This window comes from Cuculus canorus, chromosome 27, assembly GCF_017976375.1.
Source record: "Cuculus canorus isolate bCucCan1 chromosome 27, bCucCan1.pri, whole genome shotgun sequence".
Taxonomy (NCBI): domain Eukaryota; kingdom Metazoa; phylum Chordata; class Aves; order Cuculiformes; family Cuculidae; genus Cuculus; species Cuculus canorus.
In genome coordinates, this window is record NC_071427.1 from 3,879,581 (window position 1) to 3,902,319 (window position 22,739).

Sequence of the window (22,739 nt, forward strand, 5' to 3'; positions counted from 1 at the left end):
GTTGGCCCGCCGGCTGAATCCCTTTCAATTACGTCCCAACTGTGAGTTTCTTCCTGGGTCAGCATCTGGTTTCCATTGGCTTTCCCAGATGACGGCTGGAGAATCACGGGCTCCAAAATGCTGGGCAACTGGAGACGTCTGGTTAGCACGCGAGTGCTCAGCTGCAGTGGGCAGGCAGGCCTGATGATCTCCGACAGCTTCTCAGGAGCGAGACCTCCTACAGACACTGCTGGCTCCCCACCACCAACACACCCACTACCACAGGTGACGCTGAGGGACAGAGGGGCTCTGCTTTCCCACACCACCAAGCGGAGAGCAGATGACACACTCCTCACTGAGAGCCTTTGCTCCAAAGGGTCATAGAATCGTTTAGGTTGGAAAAGACCTTTAAGATCACCGAATCCAACAGTAAACATCACATTGCCAAGTCCACCACTAAATCATCCCTGACGGCCCCGTCTTTCTCCCTAGACACCAATTCCTGAAATGCTGTGAACCTCAGGGCAAAGCGAGTCATTCCCACAAGGATCTGGCCATCCTTCTCAGCCAAGCAGGGCCAGGAACCAGCCAGGTGACACAGCCCTCGAGCACACACAGCACACGTGAGTCAATTCCTTCTCCAAACAGGTTTCTCCGCTATCACCTTGGGCAGGAACACAAGCAAACCCTCCCCGAAAACTTGGCCACCAGTCCTTATCTTCCTTTATGTCTTCTGCAGTTTGAGACGGGACAAGAGGTCCAAGGAAGATTGTATCTTGGTCTCTTTTCAGAAAAGGATGGGATAAAAGCTGAGTGATTACAAGCTTCTACTTGTATTTCCTCATCTCATCGGGGATATAAATGAAGGAGTAGATGTAACTGCGGCTGCTGCTCCTCCAGTGATTGCTCAAGCTCAAGCACAGCTTACCACCGCGAAGCCTCCAAAGACCCAAGGCCGGGAAGGATGCTAAGGGAGCTCTGAAACTTCCAGCTCCCCAAGGATCTGGATGAAGCTGGAACTACCCAGCTCCCAACTGCAAAACATCTGGGCTACATTGTCTTCCTGGATTCCAGGACGTACACGGTTCTACAGCTTCCACTAGAAGCTACGGGATGTTTCTCAGCTATCACCCTCTGAGCGTTTTCCTCTTCATCAATAACTCAGTAGAGCACACTGCTGCCAAGTGCCCTCCCATACGCAAAGCACAAACCGGTTCCAAAACCTCCCTAATTGCCAGGGCTATCAATCCCTTCCCTTTCCAGTGAAGGAGAAGGCAAAGTTTGACCAACAGCTTCTGCGTACAAAGTCTGCCTATGGAAGACACACTTGGGAATCAAGTTGGGAAACAACTGCACTCTGTCCTTCACCTCTCCCAAGCTCACTGGAGATGAAGTGCTCCCCAAAGTCCGTAGAGGGTAGGAGCTACCACGGCATGTCTCTCCAATGCTCTCTTGAACCCAGCCAGCATGGTTCACAACCATGCCTCCTGGCTCCAGGCACGAGGACAGAGCAATCTTGTCAACTCCAAAACCAGAGAGAGGCAGGACCAGCTTACGTGTTCAGCCCAGCTCGTTGTGACCACGGGATGCTCCATCAGGTGGCCGGTGAGGCAGGGCTCAAGTCTAAGGTGAATGCCCGATTGCTGGAAGCAGGCGACTCACGAGGGAGTCCTAGCGACCTAGAACGGATGTAAGGACAGCGAGCACCTCTGTTGCAGAGCGGCTGACGCTGTCCTGCAGAGCACCGGGGTGAGCAGCAGATGTTTCCCAAAGCCTAAATGTGGTTTTGTACTCATTTTGCTGTTACAATTCCCCTTCTTTTCCTGTAGTTTCCTTTTATTGGTGCTGGTCCAGTCCGACCAGCGTGATTTTAACGCATCACCCTTTACCTCACTTTGTGCACTCGAATAAATAAGTCTTTACAAGTTTCCTGTGCATTTGTACAATCTAAAAAATAAATGAAATAAAGTATAGGAAATTTATAATTTCTCATCACGTCTCTATAAAATACAGCCGCTGCTCGGAGCGGCGCTTTCTGTACACGGAACATCGAGTCACGAGACAATGAACTGCACCAGTTTGACGTGGCAGCACGGTAAGCTAGATCGCGGTGTTTTTGTGAACTACCATTTCGTAGAATCAAAGAATCATAGAATTTCGGCTTATTTAAAGCAAAGAAATACAAAAGCAAAATGCACTTTGTCAATAAACGTACGCGGCTAAGCCATTTCTGAATCAAGTATCAAAACCTTACTAATAAAATACATCGTACTCGGAACAAAAAAAAAAACCCCAACGAGCTGAGATAATCTGCTACCTGTATCGGGACAGAAGCACTACGTTCGGTCTTCCCAACATTGGTATGAAGGGTTCGACCAATACCAGTGATTACGCACCCTGTTCATACGCCAAGGACAGCCCAAAACGAGTTACCAGAAATTCACAGTGACGTGAGTGCCACCAGCGACTGCAAATGGCCCAGTGAAGTAGTTTGAATGGGGCAGGACTTGAATTTCTGTTGTTCAAACTGTGCCCAAGGTGGCCCGACCGCCCCACATACCGTAGCTGCCACTCCAGAGGGAAGCACGGAGGCTCTTGGTGGTTAAAAGAACACAAAAACCCACCCAGCGAACAAACGCCTGGCTCAGTTCCAATGATAACGGACAGAAAGCCGCCCTTCTCTGTCGCTCACACCGCTGCAAACCCAGCGGGGTTTGGTGTATGAACAGAGTTAAGTGGAATAAATAAACCGCAGACCTTTCTGAGAACTGGGTTTGGCATCGGTCAACCCTCCAAATTCAGCACCAAGGATTCAGACTAGAGGCACAGTTCTGACGGATGAAATAGCACCGAGAGGAGGCTCTTTACATCTCTGCTGGTGTGCCAGTCCTTTAGCATTCAGAGAATTTAATATTAAGTCGTATTTATGAGTCTAGGTGGAATAAAATAAGTCAGAATTCACCTTAAAAAAAGATAAATACTTTATCTAAACTATCAACAATACAAACTGGAGCTTTAAGCATTTCTTTCGCCTTTTTTTTTTTTTCCTTTTTTTTTTTCTTTTTTTACTCAGATTCACAGTAAATGTTTTTGTCTCTGTTGTTTAGGTCTTTTTATGTTTTTATTTTGTCCAGTAGTAAGAGAGTAGAAACCCCTGCACAGGCCAGGTGAGCACCTTTCAGTGGAAGCCGAGTGAAGTTGGTCCACGTTGTCCTTGCATAGGTCACATTGGGTTGAGGTAGAAATCCTAGTTACCTGCACAACAGGAGAGGAGGAAAGACTCATCTAAATAAAAGACAAAACTGCCGTGCGTGTTAGACGTGACAATCATCTCTAAATTGTTCCACGACCTTGCAAAGAAGGAGCAACTCTTGACCCAACCACAACGAGACAGACAAAATGCTTCCAAGAGCGACACGCATCCCACTCCCAGCTCTGCTTTTTCTGGCAGCGTAACCATACCGAACCCCTGTGACTGACCCCAAACAGGGGTAAAAACCTTTCCCCCACTCCCTACTTCACCTTTTTCTAGCATGCATTAATCCGCTTTGAATTTTTTATTACCCTGGGGGAGAAACATTATGAGAAGCAAAGCAATTTAGTCCCCAATTCCAGGCTTCGCCCTCGCTTCACCAAGGACTCTGAGCACACGTTTTTACACCAAAGTCAACGCAACTATGGAAACCTTTGACCTGCGTTGAAGAGTCACATGGAGCAGGACCACAACTAAGGTAACGTCTGTCGTACACCATCTCCTGGCAGCATTATTTCTGCTCCTTTGCTCCACAATTCAGCTTTGTCACTTTTGTGCCTCGCCTGTTTAGCTCAGAATCTTTTTGTGACAGGGACCATCACCACCAAGTGATTGAGTGATGGAGTCTACCCCAACGTGACCTCAATTCCAGGTAAAGCTTTCACGCTCTTCTCTCAACATGTACAAACCCCCAAGCTTAACCCTTCTCGCCCCTTCTCCCCCTTCTTGTTTCTATCCAAGGTCTTTCAAGCCCAGTCTGTAACCACATCACCGTCGGTCTCTGCCGGCACACAGGGACCACATTACTCAAAGCCTCTTCTCAGCCTCTCCTTCTTGCCTGGAAGGAAGGAGGTGATACTTACGTGCCTCACAAAAGCCTAATGAAGATTTGTTTGTGTCTGTGGAGCAATTTGAAGATGAAGACACAAAGCACAGTCAAAAGAATCTCTCAGGTATATTGTAATTGAGTCATTTGTTTTATAAGCGGCAAAGAGTATTCAACCATGTATCGTATGCAGCTTTGGTATCAGTGAACAGCAACAATAAAGGCCGTCAAGAAAAGCACGGAGCAAGCTCTGGGGCCTGATTGCACTTTGCCAGTACAAATCGTTACATCAGGACGCCACAGAGTCTTTGCATTAACAACAGGACCCAACTCTGTGGTCGTACACTTTATTCTGGAGATGCTCTAAAGGCATTTCAATACTTGCTTCAAGCAAAACGCACGCACAATCTCCGCAAAGTCCCCTCTTTTCTACAAGCCTTTAGGAATCTGGACCACAGTTAACCCTGCAGATTCCCTGTGTTCTCCTTCACAGTCTACCCAGTAAGCCAGTGATTGCCAAGCGAGCGTAAATACAGCATCTGGTGGTCACCGTCAGCCCTAGCAGGCAAGTCCGACAACGCTGCAGCGCACAGAGAAGTTACAACCCTTCTTTGCTCCCTGCGGTTGTGTTTTCCAGTGATGCAGGGGGCACGTTAAGAGGGGAAAGGCAAGATCAGCGCGTTTGCTTTCCAAGACAAAGCTGAGCTTGTAACCTAGAGATTTTTAACTTTGTGATTATTCAGAGCAGCTGCTGTTGATGGTAAAACCAAGCCCAGAGAGTCACAAAGCAGCACCGTCGCGCACCCTAACGCTGTACCAACACGGACTTGTGGAAAGGCAACAGTCTGTGTCTGAGGAGAAGAGGAGGGAGGAATCAAAGCAGGCAACAACCTCATCCGGTAAGCGTATAAAACCATACTTCAAAACAGGCATTTCCTCCCGCCTGCTGACCTTTTTGGAATCAAGATTTGCGTGACGGATCCCAACCTGACTATAACCCTAATGCCCAGATGAGACAGACCCGAGGTACCAGCGTGAGCGCTCCTTGTCGAGAAATCCTGACTCCCAGAAGAGAGAGAGCATTAAGCCTCTCCATCCTCTGCCACCACAGTATTTGCTTCCCACATTTTGGAGGTTACTCCGTTCCCCAGAGCCCATCCCCAAGCTCTCTCTGAAAAGGAAGAAGCGTCATTCAGCATCTGGTACAAAACCCCTCTGGTTTTGTTTTTTTCTCTAGCCTTACCTTACAAAATAAGAACTGTTAGCTAAGCAAGCTCTTTATCGCGGCTTAACCCCAGAAAGGTGCGAAGCATAAGGAGACTGCATGCCAAGTGTAACCCACATAGCGGAGGTGCCAGCGGCGTTGGACTGCGTGATCATGGGCGCGGACTGTGCCAGCGCCAAGCGGGGCAGAGGCGGATGATGGACTGTAAAGGAGGGGCGGGAGGTTTTGTGCTGGAGAGAAGCTAGCTTAATAGACAAAGAAGCATTAGCAGATTGGACAGAAGCAGCAGAAGAGGACGGCAAAAAAGCTTCGCTAGGTGGGATGGAGGGCAGGTTCTGCAGAAGCGCAGGCTCGGAGTTAGAAGCGAGTAATGGAGGAGGTGGGGGCAATGAAACGTTAGGAGGAGGCGGAGGGGGATGGAAAACAGATTGCACTGGCGCTCTGTTGAGGTGCTGAGCAGATCTAGTCTCACTAGATGTTACTAAATTAGAGGAAGAGGGTGGGAAGGATGAGGATGAGGTGCTGGCAACAGCCTGCAGAGGGTTTAAGCTTAGCACTGTGCTGCTAGAGACAGCACTGCTGCTGAAACTGGCTCCAAATTGATGAGGAGAGGAGGCAGAAGGCACCGCATGGTTAAAAATACCTGCAAACAGGAGAGAAAAACTCAGCTTCAACAGATGGGCTTTGTACAGTCTCAAGTGACAAGAGAAACAAAACAAAAAAAAAAGCAAAATAAAAAGAAAAAAAGCCAAATTATAATAGTTACAGCCCCATACAAAAATATGCAGCATGAGAAGACAGCAAGCAATGAGAGATAATGGTGCAGGCCAGGAGGTACAAAAGATTTCACTTACCTTTCCTACTGCCAACCTCTAAATGCCACGAGGAAAAATGGTCAGACCCAAGAACTGTCAGTTCTATACCACACAGGCAGACTTTGGATGAGATTACGTGGTCTCTAGAGTTGTTTATCTGAAGACTCAAACTGCTGCTCTTCCCTCCCCACCCTCCTGCTTTCCCACTTACAGGGCAGCAGAGGGGAGATTGTATTTCCAGCAAATCTACGTGCTGAGAGACGTGAGAGTTAGGATTTCCCGACATGGCGCCTGAGTGACTACGGACAGGTAAGAACAACTGCCTCGGACACTTAGCAACGGCAGGCTCAGACTATCTTCTAGGCCTGCCAGCTTGTCTCCGGTTTGGGCCACAGAAGGCAAGCCTGTGCAGAATCCCAGAAGCGCAAAGGTGCATATGGCATTGCCCTTCCTGGCAAAGAAACGCTCTTCGTGTCCATTCAAGAGCCAGAAAGCTACGCAATTCCTACCACCATCTCCTCTGAAGAGGCACTGATGTTTTGCTCTTCCTGGATCACGCTAAATCCATTCAAGGCCTACTCTCAACCTTTCCTCAAGTGACAAGTTAGAGATCCTTCACTTGGTACCACGACAAGTTACAGCTTTTACCTGCAGGCGGACCTAAGTTGATTCCAACACAGCCACATCAGAACAAGCAAACATTATGAAATCACAAAGTCTGGGTGTATTGCTTTACAACAAGCTCATCTAGTAGACAAAGCTCATGCGATTTCACCGTGGGGAACTGAACTCATCCTAGCATTTCCGAGAGATAGAGGAGACTGGTTATGTGGGACAGATCTGCTTCACATCCTGCAGAAATGAAAAGGCTTCACCCCTGGAGAGGCAGCGTCAGACTTTCCTTTAGGCCCTGTCTTATACCAGAGAAAGAGTTCTGCCTACCTCCAACTGTTCCACCTGTAACCCCAGGAGAGAAGTTCCCCATAGTGTGAGAATTAGTCAGTCTGGTTGCAGCTGATGACACGTGGACCAGACTGGCAGCAGCTGGCATTGAATTAAATAAAGACTGCAATACTGAGGAATTTGTCACCGAGTTGAGGTTTGCTTGCAAGGCCATGGGGCCGAGGGGGAACTGCGATCCAGTGGTCAAAGTGTTTAGGAAAGGATGGTGCGGCTGAACAGAAGATGCTGGGTTGCCTGCCGAAGAAACAGCAGTAGAAAGGCTTTTACCATTCAGAAGGCCACCAGACGAAACAGCAGCAGAAATGAAAAGGTTGTGGCCGTTTTTAAACTCCACATCTCGGTCCCTTCCTTTGCCGACCTTTCCGTTATGCTGCAAAGAGTTTTTTTCCGAAGAACCCCCAGTACGAATGCTTATTTCGCCGATCTCTTTGCCTTTGACCCCCGACCGATTTAAGTCTTCTCCTTTCGTGCCGCCGAGGCCTTCGAGTTGCCTCTTGTTCAAAAAAGGATTCGTTTCCGATACCCCTACATCTTTGCTTCGCTGTGACTGGAAACCCAGGGAGCAGTTGGAATTGGTCACATCTGAAGCCTTGTGTGGAAGAGAAGCACCATCGATAAAGCTGTGTAAACCAATGTCAGTTGAGAGTCCACCGTTGTACGCGAATCCGTTAGTGGAGTTTGTACCGGGGCTGAGCCCGTCTGCCCCAACTGAGGGCATGGCAATGCTTTTCCTTGCGTGCGCCGGGATCTTGGCGTCGATGGCGAGGCTGTCCTCGGAGGACGGCCTGAAGGCAAACAGCGAGTTCTGGCTCAGAGCTGACACCGGCTGCAAGGGACTGTCCGTAGGTTTGGTCAGGTTGATGTCAGAGATGGGTGAAAAAGTAGATTTCCATTTGCTGCTGTTCATGTTCTCGTTGCTTTGTGCTTGTTTCCTCCCAGCTAAGCTGCCGCCTAGCGTGGAAGAAAAATTACCAATGTCAAAACCCAGCATTCACTGAATCTGCTCATTAAGAACTGGTTTTTATCTTTCAACACGCACGTTTAGTTTGAGGCTCTGAAGAAGTTAGAGAACACTGATCTCTTTCCTCAACCTCTGTGCTACAGGTCCCTCCCCAACCCCCAAGTCTGAAAAAACTGGTCAGCCCTTCTGTGACCTGTGACTATAGAAAGAACTGACCCAAAATGTGCAATTCTCAGCCACTTGTTGTAATCATTATTACAGAATCAGAGAATTGCTTGGTTGGAAAAAGCTTTTGAGATCATCAAGTCCAACCATAGCTGTCCACCATTAAACCACCTCTGAAAGCCTCATCTATCCATCTCTTAAACACCTTCAGGGATGGAGACTCCATCACTGCCCTGAGCAGCCATTTCAGTGCCAGAGAATCCTTTTAGTGAAGAAGTCTTTCCTAATATTCAATCTAAACCTTCCCTGGCACAACTTGAGGCCATTTTCTCTTGTCTTATCGCCTGTCACTTGGCAGATGTTGTTCAGGCAGTTGTAGACTCTGCTCAGCAGCACAGCAAAGCTTGCTCCTGCCTAACAACTTCACCCATTCCCACGTCCAATCATTCCAACCAATGACAAACGTTCCTCACGCCTACCATTTTCAAGAGTCTTCTGCGGAGATTTGCTTTCCAACGATATTGTTGCAATTTTCCTTTCGATTCTAGTGGGAAAATAAAAAGGTTACAGCACTTATTGCAGCTCTTTTGTTGCACGTTTACCCTCACCCTTGATTCCTCATGTCCATGTCTTAACAGCTGACTAGAGTATATAAAACCATGTTGGCTGGAAAGCTGTATGTTACTAAAGGAACTTAACAGCATAAAAAATCCACAACAAACTTTAAGTCGAAGCTATTAAGGAATTATTGCTCTTTGCAACATTAATGTGTGCTCAGAGGACTTCATTGTTGCTTTTCTTTCGCAACAAGAAGTTGGCTGCTGCTCACATTTCTAGAGCGGTTACCTTCCCAGCACCTCAAACAAGAAAAAAATTGCACCCCACAGGCAAGCACTCAATTTTCAGAGGAACACATCAACAGTTTGGGGCAGGATGTGCAGAATTTTGAGTCGTAGAAGCGTGGAATAGTTTGGGTTGGAAGGAACCTTAAACATCGCCCAGTTCCACCCTCTGCCATGGGCAGGACACCTCCTACCGGATCAGGGGCTCCAAGCCTCATCCAACCTGGCCTTGAACACCTCCAGGGATGGGGCAGCCACAGCTTCCCCGGGCAACCTGGGCCAGTGCCTCCCCACTCTCATAGGGAAGAAATTCCTCCTTAAGTCCAGTCTAAATCTGCCCCTCTCCAGTTGATACCCGTTCCCCCTCGTCCTGTCACTACAACCTTTGCAAACAGCCCCTCTTCAGCTTTCCTGGAGCCCCTTCAGGCACTGGAAGCTGCTCTAAGGTCTCCTGGGAGCCTTCTCTTCTCCAGGCTGAACAACCCCAACTCTCTCAGCCTGTCCTCGTACGGGAGGTGAGTCAAGCTGAAACTGGGAGTGAGCAGGAGACATTCTAAGTTAAAGATCACACACAGCCTAGACTCCTAGAAAGCCACGCAGTAAATATCATTTCTGCATTAATTCTCTCCGAGGCCAGGCTCTCCCAGCCTTGCAAACACACACAGCAACTGCAGGTTCCCACATCCAAGTACTATTTCCTAAATACCTTCCCTGTGCACAATTTCAGCCACCAAAGACGCTTGGCATAATGGAATTGGGTCTCCAAGCAAAGAGAACAAAGAAACCTTAACACACATCTCCGGTTTCGAGCACCGTTATCAGGTCTCCTCCCGAAACCTCTGCCCATATATTCACCTGCTGCTATTGTGCTCATCTTCAGATCCCTGTTCTTCGTCTGATGTTAGAGGAGAATAATGAACGCCGTTGGTCTGAATGAGGGGCTTTTCCTTTTTCAGTACCGGGGGCTGGTCATTGTCCTGGTAGGGAACAGGAGAGTTCTTCAGGGAGTTTTCAGGAGAGGAAATGGCTGTTATTTCTAAAGGCTGGTTAATGTTATTGACCTGGGCAAGAAGGAAAGAAAGCAGTTACAGATGAGAGCATCCCTTTAGAAACAAAGCATCTTGTTAAAGGTATTAAAAGCAGGCTTAACTCGCCCGGCTTTAGGATATGCCAACAGCTGCCTGTTTAGCACTGCCGTTGTTCTACTCTGCATTAGAACCTGGGATGAAAGCTTTGATACAACAGATTATTCGGAAAATATCTGATTTTCACTCTTCAATTTTATGTTTCAATGAAGAAATGAACCCATGAGATAATCCCTTCCTTTTTCCCCAAATCACCGCTGTAGGATCACATGAACGCAACTTGGATAGCTAGCTTAATTATGCAAGAATGCCATATGCTTCTGGCACACTTACACTGTTTAGTCAATCTTATTTTAAACTATTTTCAAAATATTTAACCTACATCCTATAAGAACAACTCACTGCAGAAACAAGGGCTTCGTCGTAATGAAGAGAGCATTAGGTTGGTGCAAAAATAATCGTCGTCTTTAACCATCGAGTTTAATTCAGCCTAGGATAAAATTTGTTCATTGAAATAAGAACCACTAGAACCCTGCATTTTGGCTAACAAGAAACAAGTCCATTTATTCCAGCAGCAGAGAATTCTGGAGGTCTGGAAGCAATGAATTCTTTGAGGGTGTTTTGAGCTGCTACTTGGTTGCGGAAAACCTTCTCTTGCAGGAAGTCGTTGAGATGCTTGAAGATGTGGTGATCGGTGGGAGAGAGGCCTGGAGAGGGAGCTGGGTGAGGGAGAGATTCCTAGCCCAGTTCACACAGCTGCTGTCGAGTCATTGGTGAGATACGTGGTTGGGCATTATCGTGGAGAAGTGGTCCTCTTCGATTGACCCAGGTTGCACACAAGGGCTGCAGTTCTGGGTATATGTTGTGGATTTCTTGGCGATCCTTCTCTGCCGTGATGTCTTTGCCAGGATTCAAGAAGTTATAGTGGATGACTCCACTTGCTGACCATCAAACAGTGAGCACAATCTCCTTCTTTTGATGCAGCTTCAGGTTGGGGGAGTGTTTTGGTGCTTTACCTGAGAGCAGCCACTCCGCAGAACGCCGTCAGCTGTTATACAGAATCACAGAATGGTTTGGGTTGGAAGTGACCTCAAAGTCCATCCAGTTCCATCCCTTCCCATGGGCAGGGACACCTCCCACTGGATCAGGTTGCTCCAAGCCCCATCCAAGCTGGCCTGGAACATCTTCGGGGCTGGGACAGTCACCGCTTCTTCTGGGCAACACTTCACAATGCAATCAAGAAATGGATCATCTTTCTTACACAAAAGAAGTGCAGAGCAGACTTCATAATGGCGATTTCATCTTGATTTTCACTCACTTTGCGCAGCACATGATTTTTGAGCTTTTTTGGTTTTCCAATTTGGCGCAAATGTTGAACAACTGTTGAATGATCTACATTGAGTTCTTCTGGAACCTCTCATGCAGTTTTGTTCTGCTTCAATAAAGACCCTCAATTGGTTGTCCTCTGTCGCAGAAGGATGTCCATGACCTTCCTCAGCTTCCAGGCTATCACTTCCATTACAAAACTCCTGGAACCAACGTCGAGCTGTAAGTTCATTGCCCGTCCCCTGGTCAAATGCTTTGTTGCTATTGCAGCAGTTTCTGCTGCTTCACCTCCTCTTTTGAGGTCCTACAACAAAATTGCTCAGATTTGCTTTTTTCCCATTGACAGCACCATATAAAAAAGAATAAAGAGTGAAAACAAAAATTATAGCATAAATAAGTAGAGTGAATTTCACGCTTTGAAATGGTCTAACTGCACAAACACCATAAAATAAATAAGCACCACAGTTTACAGTGACAAAACCAATTATTTTTGCACCAACCTAATATTTTTAACGCTCTGACAGCAAAGAACTCCCTGAAGACGTTCTGCTTATACTGAGAGAGTTCATCAACTTCTCAGCAACACTCTTGCGTCTCAGAGAGGCCATTTTCCCAAAGGGTCTTCACACCAATTAGCACTATGAGCACTCTAACAGTTCAAGACTTACAGAGCTAAACAGTTAAAAGAATAGAACAGTTGAACCTTATTTTTAATACCAAGAGATTTTCCAGGCCCTTCTCTCAAGCTACGGCTCTTCATTTTTGCCCTTACCATAGAGTTGATATTGAGCGGTGAACCTGATGGTTGCGTAAAGAGGCCAGACACAGTAGGTAAGGATTTGCGTTTAGGGGAGACTCCGGAGTTCCCGCTGAGATTCGCAGTAGAAGATCTCTTCCGCCGGCCTCGCTTCTTCCCATCCTGCACGTGTGCTTGGCCACAGTCCAACCGAGCGCTCGTGGGCAGAGGACTGTGCTTGTTGGAAGGGGATTGTTTTACATGTCCTGTATTAGGAGAGATTGTAAAGATGATTCTTCTCTTGGCCTCGTTCTCAGGATCTGAAAACGCTGCATCAGACTGAAGATCCCCCTTTGTTCCTTCGGCAAACATCTTCTGAGCATCTGCATATTGCAAAACCCCTACCAGGCTCTGGGAGGTGCCATTTAACCTGGGGCTTGTTGAGTGCTGATGAGCAGGGGAGTTTTGCCCCGAGTTCCTCGACTGCATCATTAGCAAAGGATGTTGTGGAGTGGAACTCCGAGACCCTACAGAGTTAAACAGACTCCCAGAGTCGTCCAGAGCTGCCTGATCAACACTATGGTTAAGATGGGCTGGGCTGTTTGTAAGATTTCCATTGACTGCCACGGAGCCAGAAGAGTAAGAAAAACCTGTTGGAAGGGAAAGTATACATCATTGCTTCTGCTGAGCAACAGTTGACAGTGCTAGAGTTCTGGGATGACCGGGAGCGGTTTTGGCTCTGCCTGCGTTAGATCAGCCAGCACTGGCGTGTTACACAGGATATCGCACAGCTCGGTTTTACACCGTGTAGTTGAGACCGTGACTCTGGGTGTTGACGGTTTCTGTTAGGGGTTAATGATTTTCACTACTCTTGCCAGCTCAGGAAAATTCATGCGCTATATGGATATAATACAAGGAGAGAGAAGAGCTTATAGCGGCCTTCCAGTTCCTGAAGGTGGCTACAAGAAAGCTGGGGAGGGATTTTTTCCAAGGGCATGGAGTGATAGGACAAGGGGGAACGGCTTTAAATTGGAAGGGGTAAGATTTAGATCAGACATCAGGAAGAAATTCTTCACGATGAGGGTGGGGAGGCCCTGGAACAGGTTGCCCAGAGCAGTGGTGGCTGCCCCATCCCTGGAGGGGTTCAAGGCCAGGTTGGATGGGCTTTGGGCAGCCTGAGCCAGTGGGAGGTGTCCCTGCCCATGGCAGGGGGTGGGACTGGATGGGCTTTAAGGTCCCTTCCAACCCAAACCATTCCATGACTCTATGATATCCTATGCTCTACTCAGTTTTTAAATGGAATTCAAGTGGAAGTTTCTTTGGAGTTATTGCATCTTTTGAAATCTGGGCTCCTTTACTCTCAAGTCCTTCCTGTCGTTAAGGAAACGGATGGCCAAAATCAGATGGTTTCCTTCCCCAAAAAAAGCAGGGACGGTGTCACCTAGACAGCCCATTTCCTCAAAAAGAAACACAAGGCTGTGGCTTAGGGAGCGCCGGGGATCTTCAAAGAAACTGTGGCAGAAGAACGCCATATGGAAGGACGCTTGGAAAGGGAATTAAGTCTTGGCCATGGGGTAGCATAAAATGGGTTTAGTGCTCTGGGAAGGCCTTGTCTCTGGGCTGTCTAAATGGAAGGGGCGAAGGGAACATGGGTTTGTTTCACAGCAAGGAGGGGGTTTTTAATAACACTTCATTGGTTTTATAGAAAACTGCAGCCAAGCCCTTCTTTGCGAAACAGATGCAAGAAACAACACAAGCCCCTCGAGGTGGTAAATATTAAGAACAAATGAATTCTGATGAGGGATCAGCTGTAAAACAGCTTCTGTATGCTCAAACCTACTTTTCCTAGTCCACAACATTTCCATCTCCTGAACAGCTAAAGGCCACGATTTCAACAGATGAGCAAGTTCAGAAGCAATGTCTGCACTTAAAAGGTATCCCTGCCCTCTCCCAGTTGACATTTCCTCCCACCCTGATACTCGTGACTTTACAACTCTCTCGAGGCACCATCATGACCTGCATCGAGGAATTCATTTTGCTATTAAAAAAACCTCCACCACCCTATAAACCAGAACTTTGAAATGCAGATCATCAGCTCATAGCCCAGCCACACAGCATTTTGCTGGTTTGCCACATTGTAAAGGTAGGAATCTCTTAATCCCCACAGAATTATTTTACAAAAGCAGTTATTAATTTCCACTGCGATTGCTGCAGTTCAGGTAAAGCACATCAAATCGATACTTTATGCCGGAACGTGTCCACACTGCAGGTATACAGTCTCAAAGTAGCATCATCCACTAATCCTTGGTCTCGTTACAAAACACACATTTATCTAACACTCTACTGCCTGAATGAGCTGATACGAAATGCTCAGAAAACTCCGACGCGAGCACTTGGGGCTGCTGTCGCGACAGGACAGCGCACCTTCGCGCAGACGAGGTCGTTACCTGAGGTAGCCAAAGCCAGTGGCTTGTTTCCAGCAGCATTGCTTACGCCGTTATGCGAACTAGCACCAATCTGCTTTTCAAGTGTCGACGAGTCTCTACTCTGATGAACTGGGCTAGGTGTGCTTCTCTGCAGGGAAGAGAAACAGGCGTTTTAGTACACAAAGTATCCTTAAAAGTCAATAGTTTTTAACAAAATTCACATGCATTAGTAGATTTAACGAGGAAAAGGCTCTACTACCTAAATGCCCTAGATTTTGCTTCTTACGGGACAAGAATAAATACTATGATTAATTATACTGCAATGGTATCTATCACACAACAGATATCACGCAGATAGAGGGAGAATGGGCTCATGGTCCAGAAAGTTTAGACTCAGGGCAGTGCTAGAATCAGAGACCAAATGCCTCAGTCCACTGCTTCATGGGAAACAAATGGCTCTATCATGTCGTCAAGCCTGTGCACACAAAGTTCCCCCAAACGACCTCAAACTGAGCAGAAGAAAGCATCAGGCTGTGTTTTCTAGTACATGACTCCAGGGTATGATCAATAAGGGGTGTTTTCCTGCAGAAGGCAATCAACTGCGCAACAGCAGCCTGAATAAACAATGTGTTGGAGTAAGAGGAGCCATCAGAGCATCCTCTCTGAGGACAGAACTTCTCCTTGGCGCTGGACAAACTCTGCAAGTTCTGCTACAGCGACAAGTCTAAAGCTGGAAAAAGATAATCGATTCAGTATCACGAAACAACTCCAGCTTTCCAAATACAGGATTGCAAGGCAAGTGTTGGTGGATGGGTTTTAAATTCACAGCTCTCTTGTGAAAGCTGCAAATGCTTCTCAGTTCTCTAACACTTCTGGGACAAACATTTGTGAGAAACAGGATCAGGCTTTATTTAAACTCCCCGATCACTGAGAGCAGCACGGACTTGGGCTCACCTGTTCAAGTTCACCCTACACACATAAATGATAAAGACAAGAATTTTGACAAGAAAACTGAGGCAGAAGAATTTGTCTCCGAGGGCCTTGTAAGAAGGCGTGGGATAGAACAAACTGACACATGTGATTCTCTGCTTTCACTGCCACAAACTCTGCACCTTTGCCACCCAGCCAGAAAGTTAAAACTAGGATTTTTTTCTTCCCTTTCCTTCCTGGCTCAAATACCACCACCCCAGACACAAAAGTGAGTAAACTCTACAGAATGACTACGAGCCAAGAGGATGCGTCCCAACAGCAGCCTCCCCCGAAGCATCAGACAATCCAGATTAGCAGCCCAGTACGGATCCTGGTGCCTGGCACCCCAGAACTGCCCAGTGGGATTTTAGTTAGGGATGGAAAGTGTTGACAATCCCTTACTCACCACCTTCTCAACACGGCTAGGTAGGACTACGCTGGCCAGAGGGATACTAACAGGGAGTTTATTGGGCTGCACTGTGCTGAGAGGAATACTGATAGGTAGGCTGGTGATAGTTTCTCCATTACTCACAGAGGTTCTCTCTCTCAAAACCTGTAAATACAAAAGAGAAGGTAACATACTTAACTGCATGTTATCTTTGAAAAGACTTTTTAAACTAATGGTAATCTCATTAAATATTTTGTCTTTTCCTTTTATATTTTGTTTGATGAAGTACATAATCAGGGTGAGGAGCCCAGGTTGCCCAGGGCAGTGGTGGCTGCCCCATCCCTGGAGGGGTTCCAGGCCAGGTTGGATGGGGCTTGGAGCCCCTGATCCAGTGGGAGGTGTCCCTGCCCATGGCAGGGGGTGGAACTGGATGGGCTTTAAAACCCCTTCCAACGCAAACCATTGAGTGATTCAGAGTGATGACTATACAGCAAAGACAGGGCACGCACAGAGCAGCTTTGTAACCCACACGGGTCAACCAGAACTGCAGTATTTGACAGCATAGAATACGTAACTTAAACCTACAGCTGGCCCCAAGCCTAAGGAAAAGGAAGCCCTAAGAAGGCTCATTTCCCACTGTCTTCATTAGAGCTCTGTGAAAAGCACTCATCTGACAGAATTCAAATGTTGAGGCCTTCTGTGCGCAGAAGATGTAGTAGCCAGAAATATTTCCATGGTAACCTCCTACAGGAGGGCACTTGCCTGCTCTGAAACGAGCACCAAAAAGATTCATGGCCGGACAAGTACGTGGGCAATTTTTTGTTATTTTTAGCTATGAAAGAGCCTACTTTTCAAGTTCAAGCAGACACACACCAGATCAAAAAGAACTCCTACCAAATCACTGGCACGGTTCTTACATAAACCAGTAACTCAAAGTTAAGCACATCTTTCCTGAGCACAGTTTTCTCTCCATCCAGCCAGAACCTTCCTTTTTATGTATTACACCTACTGTATTTCGTGTTACTTTCCATGTCAAGCTGACCACAGAAAGGGCCACCTGCATCCCCTAGTTCGGACAACTTTTTCTCTGTTTTACCAGGTGAAAAGTCTCTGCACTTGAGTACAGGCAGATCTCTTACCTTCTCGCCTGCAACTGGTAAGGCCGCTGGGGAAGAGGGCCGAGTTTCCTGAGGACTCAGCTTTATGCCATTGGAAATACCAGGGCTTGGATATGTAAGGCCATTCTCTTTGACATGGTCAGCTCTGGAACAGAAAAGTATAACCATTAGAATACAAAAGGTAAGGACTTGTCTTATGCAAGGAACTCCTGTACCAAACTTATAGACTTACAAACCAGAATCATAGAATCATTAAGGTTGGAAAAGCCCTCTAAGCTCATCCAGTCCAATCGTCAGCCCAACACCTTCCCTACTAAACCATGGCCCAAAGTGCCATGGCTACATAGTTTTTGAAGCCCTCCAGGGATGGAGACTCCACCAGCCAGGGCTTCACCACTCTTTCAGTAAAGAAATTTTTCCTAATATCCAATCTAAACCTCCCCTGGTGCAACTCTCCTTATTATAAACTTTCTTTTTCCCACAATGCCAATAATTCAGTTCTTAACACTACGTAATAGTATTATCCCTCTTTCCCTATCGTAGGAAATGAACACTCACCTCTGTATCTCATTAGTTGTGGCTTTTCCGTTGACCGCGTGGTCTTGGTTCAAGTGTCTCCTTAGTGCTATTTTAGCTGGAGAAAACCTGGTATAATCGGGCAAGGACAAGCTTGTCATCTTGTCTGCCTTCTGTCTGCTGCCGTGGCTTGGGGTACACGGAACTATTTCTTGGTCCAGGTGAGAAGTCGTGTACTGAGGGGTGTTCTGCTTGGAAGAGGGCCTGCTGAAAGTGTTATGAATTTCATAGGGAGTAGCATGGCCATTCATGGACAGTTCAGGGCTCATGCCATTGATGTGGGGCATCGGAAACTTGGAGCATTCAAGTTCCAGTTGGAACCTGCCGTGATCAGCCTCAGGATCACGGTTCAAATGGTTTTTATTGCGTAGCTGTACTGACAGTGACTCATCAGACGGCGTGTACGATTTCAGCTGCATGAGCTCCTGCTGTCGCTGACTCTTCTCAAGCTCCACAATGCTGATCTTTAAAAGACAAGGAGAACAAGGATTAAAGATCACATTTCTATCACATTACGGAGTTTTGCCTCAATACAATTCTGAGGAAAAGTGGCCCCATTTCACAGAATCACAGAACGGGTTGGGTTGGAAGGGACCTCAAAGCCCATCCAGTTCCACCCCCTGCCACAGGCAGGGACACCTCCCACTGGATCAGGTCGCTCCGAGCCCCATCCAACCTGGTCTTGAACATCTCCAGGGATGGGGCAGCCACTGGGCAACCTGGGCCAGGGCCTCACCACTCTCACAGCAAAATATTTATCCCTAAAATCTCATCTCAATCTCCCCTCTTTTAGCTGAAAACGGTTCCTTCTCGTCCTATCCGTGCCCTCCCTGATCAAGAGCTCCTCCCCAGCTGTCCTGTTCGCCTTCTGGGAACGATGCAAAATGACTGACCCAAAAGTTGAGAAACTAATTTTAATGTGCTGCTCTGAGCTTGAGACCAAGGGGTGCAAGTAAGGAGAACGGCTCAGAGTCTCCTAGAAAGCACCTTTAGATCTTGAAAGCAAACAAAGTATCTTGAACTTTGATAGAGAGTATGGAGTAACTCAGTACTGCCAGCCTTGGAAGCAAACAGCCGCTCCCTGTCAAGGCATGGAGCAAAGGCTGGATTAGCTCTAGTGCAAATCTCACAAGGAAAGTAAAAATTCTTTAGTCACAGGAGTTTAATTTCTTTTCCCTACAGTAAATGGCATCTTGTGTGAATCGAATGCTGAATCACGACATCGGAGCACACAGAAGATGTTCTAATGAAGCCATATTATGTGAGCAAGCAGGACCTTTCTTTTCGCCAGGTCTTACTTTTTAATCATATTCATGATAACCCGTGATCCCTTCTTCCACAGCATTACCAAGGAATCGGGTCATAGCACATGCTTCCTTTAAAAGTTATTTACAACTTTATTCAAGTTTACTAAAACCCTGTAATAAAAAGATTAGGTTTAGGGGAGGGGAGATGAAAACAAGTGACCTCGCTTACCCTTTCATATAATATGCAGTCAGATACCCTGAACTGGCCCTTTGCCCAGGAGCTACCCCAAGCTGTGACCCGAGATTTGTTTCTTGCTCTCTACCTGCAATTCCAAACAGTGCTTTTGTTTCTCCGAAATCTGATTCTTCAAGGCCTGCTTCTCTTTCAACAAGTTCTCCAGTGACAGCGTTGACCAATCCAGCTTCAGTTCCTCACACCGTGCCTTAAGCTGCAAAGATACGGAATAAACAGATCAGGAGACAGCTTTAACCACTTCACCCAGGGAGCAAGCTGGAAGCCATGCACCTTTCAACTGGATATGTGCAAGGAGCTTCTTAACCCACTGAAAACTCCTCCTAGCTTAAACCAAATGCCACCAAAACGGCCCTGTGGTCCCCACATAATGCGGCAGGAGGTTGCCTGGTTCCTTCCACATTATTATCACAAGCCTCCCTAATCACTGCCACATCCAGATTTCCCCCTCACCTACCATAACAGTTGGAATTACCAAGACGACCACCGCAGGAGTTATGGCTACATCAAGGTGAGCACTGTACAAACTCCTTGGCCAACAAGAACTAGATTTGGTGACAAAGTGTGCGTACAACTGCACGGTCGTTTAGGGGACACAGCTGAGGACAGAGCCAGCTGCCATCTCAGTGTTTGGTTAGAGGTAAGTAAAGATCACCAAGAAAAAGGACCGCTTTTTCTTGGAACTACAAGAGGAACTACAGCAGCTGAGTGGTTTTCTGGTTTGAAGGGACCATGAAGCCAGGGCCAGCCCTGTCCTCCTCGCATAAATGGGAGCATCACCTTGCTACTCAGACACCAGCGTTGTACGCACCAGCTGTAAGCTCTGGTTCCTGAGTTCACTGTTATCCTTCTCCAGCTGTTTCGTCTGTTCTTTCAGTTGCTGATTGTGAGCAGAGATTTCCTTCTGAGCCTGAATCAGGTCATTGTATGTCAGAGCTTTAACTCCCAACTACAAGAAGAAGGGGGAGAAAGCAAGAGATCATTCAGTAAGGTCTTGACACCCTAATTCCAGATGCCTCTCACATTCAAAAGTGACAGTGAGGAGACTCGAGGAACCTCTACAGCTGATGGAAGGCCCCCAGCATTCTCTATGGCACTTTGTCATTGGTAGGAGACAACAAGGAAGGACAGAAGTACCTCAACTTGCAGCTGCCTTTCCAGCAATTCAACTTGAGAACTGGCATTTTGTTTCTTGTCAACCAGAACAACTCTATTTTTGTAGAGAGCCCCCCCCATTTCCTTCCACGCTGCTGAACTTGCACTAAGCAGCACAGAGTCTGTTCCACCAGCAGGGGATGCATCTTTGACTAAAACACCACAGTGTCTGCGGTCTGTCAGCTCCATCCCTTGGACACAGAGCTGCACACACCGATTCCAACAATAAAGGAAAAAAAAACCTAACCGCAGAGTGATACAGGCTCCACATTCAGCATGATCTGCTGCAAAACGGAGGCTGAAGACCTGAGATTACTCTGGTCTTACTTATTTTTATCAAACTGTCTGCACGCAGATGACTAACAAGCATCCACTTCCACCAGACCAGGGCTACCTCATCAAGTTTCTGCTGAAAAAGACGTTTGATTTCCTCTTTCTGTGCCTGGCAGTGGGTGAATAACTGCTGTGCTGTCCCCAGTAGCTGAGCGTTCTTCTCCTGGAAGAGAGAAGAGTGAGAAAATACACTTTTAGCACCAACTGTAGCACGGCCTGTCTCAGCAAGATGTTTACCCCCAGTTTGCACAGCGAGTTGGACATCAATCTCAGCTCAGAAAGGAGATGCGTGAGCCAATCCAGCTCCGTCTCAGATTAGTGTGAGACTGTGTGTGTTAACGGTCAACACTTGCTCAAGTTAAGTAAGCTGAAAAGAGTTTTGAAGTAGTTTCTTCTGCTATAGGGTAAAATACAATCAGGATAGTCTTAAGAACTCATTTTTCTCCTCCTAGGGCATTGTGAAGAAGCAGCAATAATCACAACCCACAGTGCAGCAATGGAACAGGAAAAGATTATCGGTACGAAATCCGTTACTAAACTGGGAACAGAATCTAAATCTCCACGGCCCCAATTCCGAGTTTTCCTACACAAGACAAGTAGTAAATAAAAATACACTGGAAGGAGGTAGAGGAAAAGCATAAATAAGCCAAACTGCTTGTACTTCTAGTGACAAAATTACTCCAGCAGGCTACTCAACCCTTCCACTCGCAGAACCTTTCCTGCCCATGGCATTCCTTCCCTTAGATACTCATTTCGTGGTCGTGCACTACATGAGCATCAAACAGCAAGAGTAGGACTGGCTCAAGAGTCTCATTTATTTGGTTCTCAGTTGAAAGACAAGCACAGCAAGAAGAGTGAGCTCTGGAGATTATACTTCTCTCCAACTTTTGCTGCTGAGGCCAAACAGGAATCACACAGAAAGCGAGACATCGCTCCAGAAACAGGAGGACGAGGGTGAAAAGCACCTTGACCTTCCAAGCAATCCATTCAGGAAGCAAAGCAGCAGTGCTGGCAAGCTCCACATGTGTGAGGAAACACGGAACCTGGCACACAGTGCTTGTTGCACCTCATGCCAGCAACTGGGGAGAGCAGTTCGTTCGGTGCAAAGCTAAATAAGTGATGCTGAAAACATTATTTATGCTTTCATCATCAGTCGTTCCATTTAGTCTTTACAAGCAGCCGAGGAGCTGACAGCTCCATCTAAGGGCAATCTGGTGAACTGGCAGCTCTCAGCATCTCATTTCTTTTCAAATCATATCACAGACATGTTTTTTTTTATACTTGAAAAACCTTCATGTAAGAGGGAGTTATTAAATAGAATCCATAATAGCACCTCATCCAGCAAAGTTCTGCTTTTGTAGAGTTTAACTTGCCATGCTCGCTACGTAACACTCCATTAAAAACCAGTATCATCCTGAATTCCTCATTTTAATGTCTTAAAGTACAAAACAGCTGTCAGATACCATTATCAAGTGATTACTTTTCCACACTTTCAATTTATACTTTCACTGTAAGGCACAACACTTGCATGCTATCGTGTCTCATGCTATTTTCCGTGCAAGGAGATGAGTTAACCTTACGCTGACTTTCCCAACAAGCATGGAACAAGCAGAAAAAATGTGCTGCCTAAGGAAACGAGCTAAAAATTCATGTTTGACTGCGAAAACAAATGGAAACAACCACAGAAAAAAAGGTTTGCGTGAACACAAAACAGCATTAACCAATTCTCAGTAATGAATGGGGTGGCACAAGTTAGGCTTTCTCATCCAGAAAGAAAGAGTTCCCATGATGGAAAACCCCAGAAAATGCCAGGGATTTATGCTGACACTTTCACAATGACCACAGGGCAATGGAAAGCTTCCATGGGTGCTACCAGAAGCTGGAATTGGCCACAAGTTAAAGATTATTGTTAAGGTCTATGGTAAAAGCTTCCTCCCTAGAAGCAGTAACCACAGTCTCTCTCATCGGGACTAATTTATAAACAAATTAAATGGGTCATCATAGAATCATGGAATGGTTTGGAAGGGACCTTAAAGCCCATCCAGTTCCATCCCCACTGGACAGGTCCCCACTGGATCAGGGGCTCCAAACACCATCC

The 22,739-nt window shown here is 46.7% G+C and overlaps 1 protein-coding gene across 7 annotated transcripts in view; it reads right to left on the reverse strand.

Moving 5' to 3' along the window:
• Positions 1-3,078: 3,078 nt before the first annotated feature.
• DOT1L (DOT1 like histone lysine methyltransferase) overlaps positions 3,079-22,739 on the reverse strand; it is a 70,121-nt gene continuing 50,460 nt past the window's right edge. For 3 of the 7 annotated variants that reach the window (XM_054049888.1, XM_054049891.1, XM_054049894.1), the window contains 12 exons: positions 20,703-20,804; positions 19,965-20,102; positions 19,224-19,349; positions 17,636-18,117; positions 17,099-17,222; positions 15,978-16,124; positions 14,624-14,750; positions 12,213-12,826; positions 9,885-10,090; positions 8,667-8,731; positions 7,041-8,012; positions 3,079-5,926 (listed from right to left, as the gene is read on the reverse strand). In XM_054049888.1, coding sequence (XP_053905863.1) covers positions 5,337-5,926; positions 7,041-8,012; positions 8,667-8,731; positions 9,885-10,090; positions 12,213-12,826; positions 14,624-14,750; positions 15,978-16,124; positions 17,099-17,222; positions 17,636-18,117; positions 19,224-19,349; positions 19,965-20,102; positions 20,703-20,804 — 3,693 coding nt within the window. In that variant the 3' untranslated portion in view covers positions 3,079-5,336. The remainder of the gene's footprint in view (positions 5,927-7,040; positions 8,013-8,666; positions 8,732-9,884; positions 10,091-12,212; positions 12,827-14,623; positions 14,751-15,977; positions 16,125-17,098; positions 17,223-17,635; positions 18,118-19,223; positions 19,350-19,964; positions 20,103-20,702; positions 20,805-22,739) is intronic. The other 4 variants (XM_054049889.1, XM_054049890.1, XM_054049892.1 and 1 more) reach the window with 4 other exon arrangements.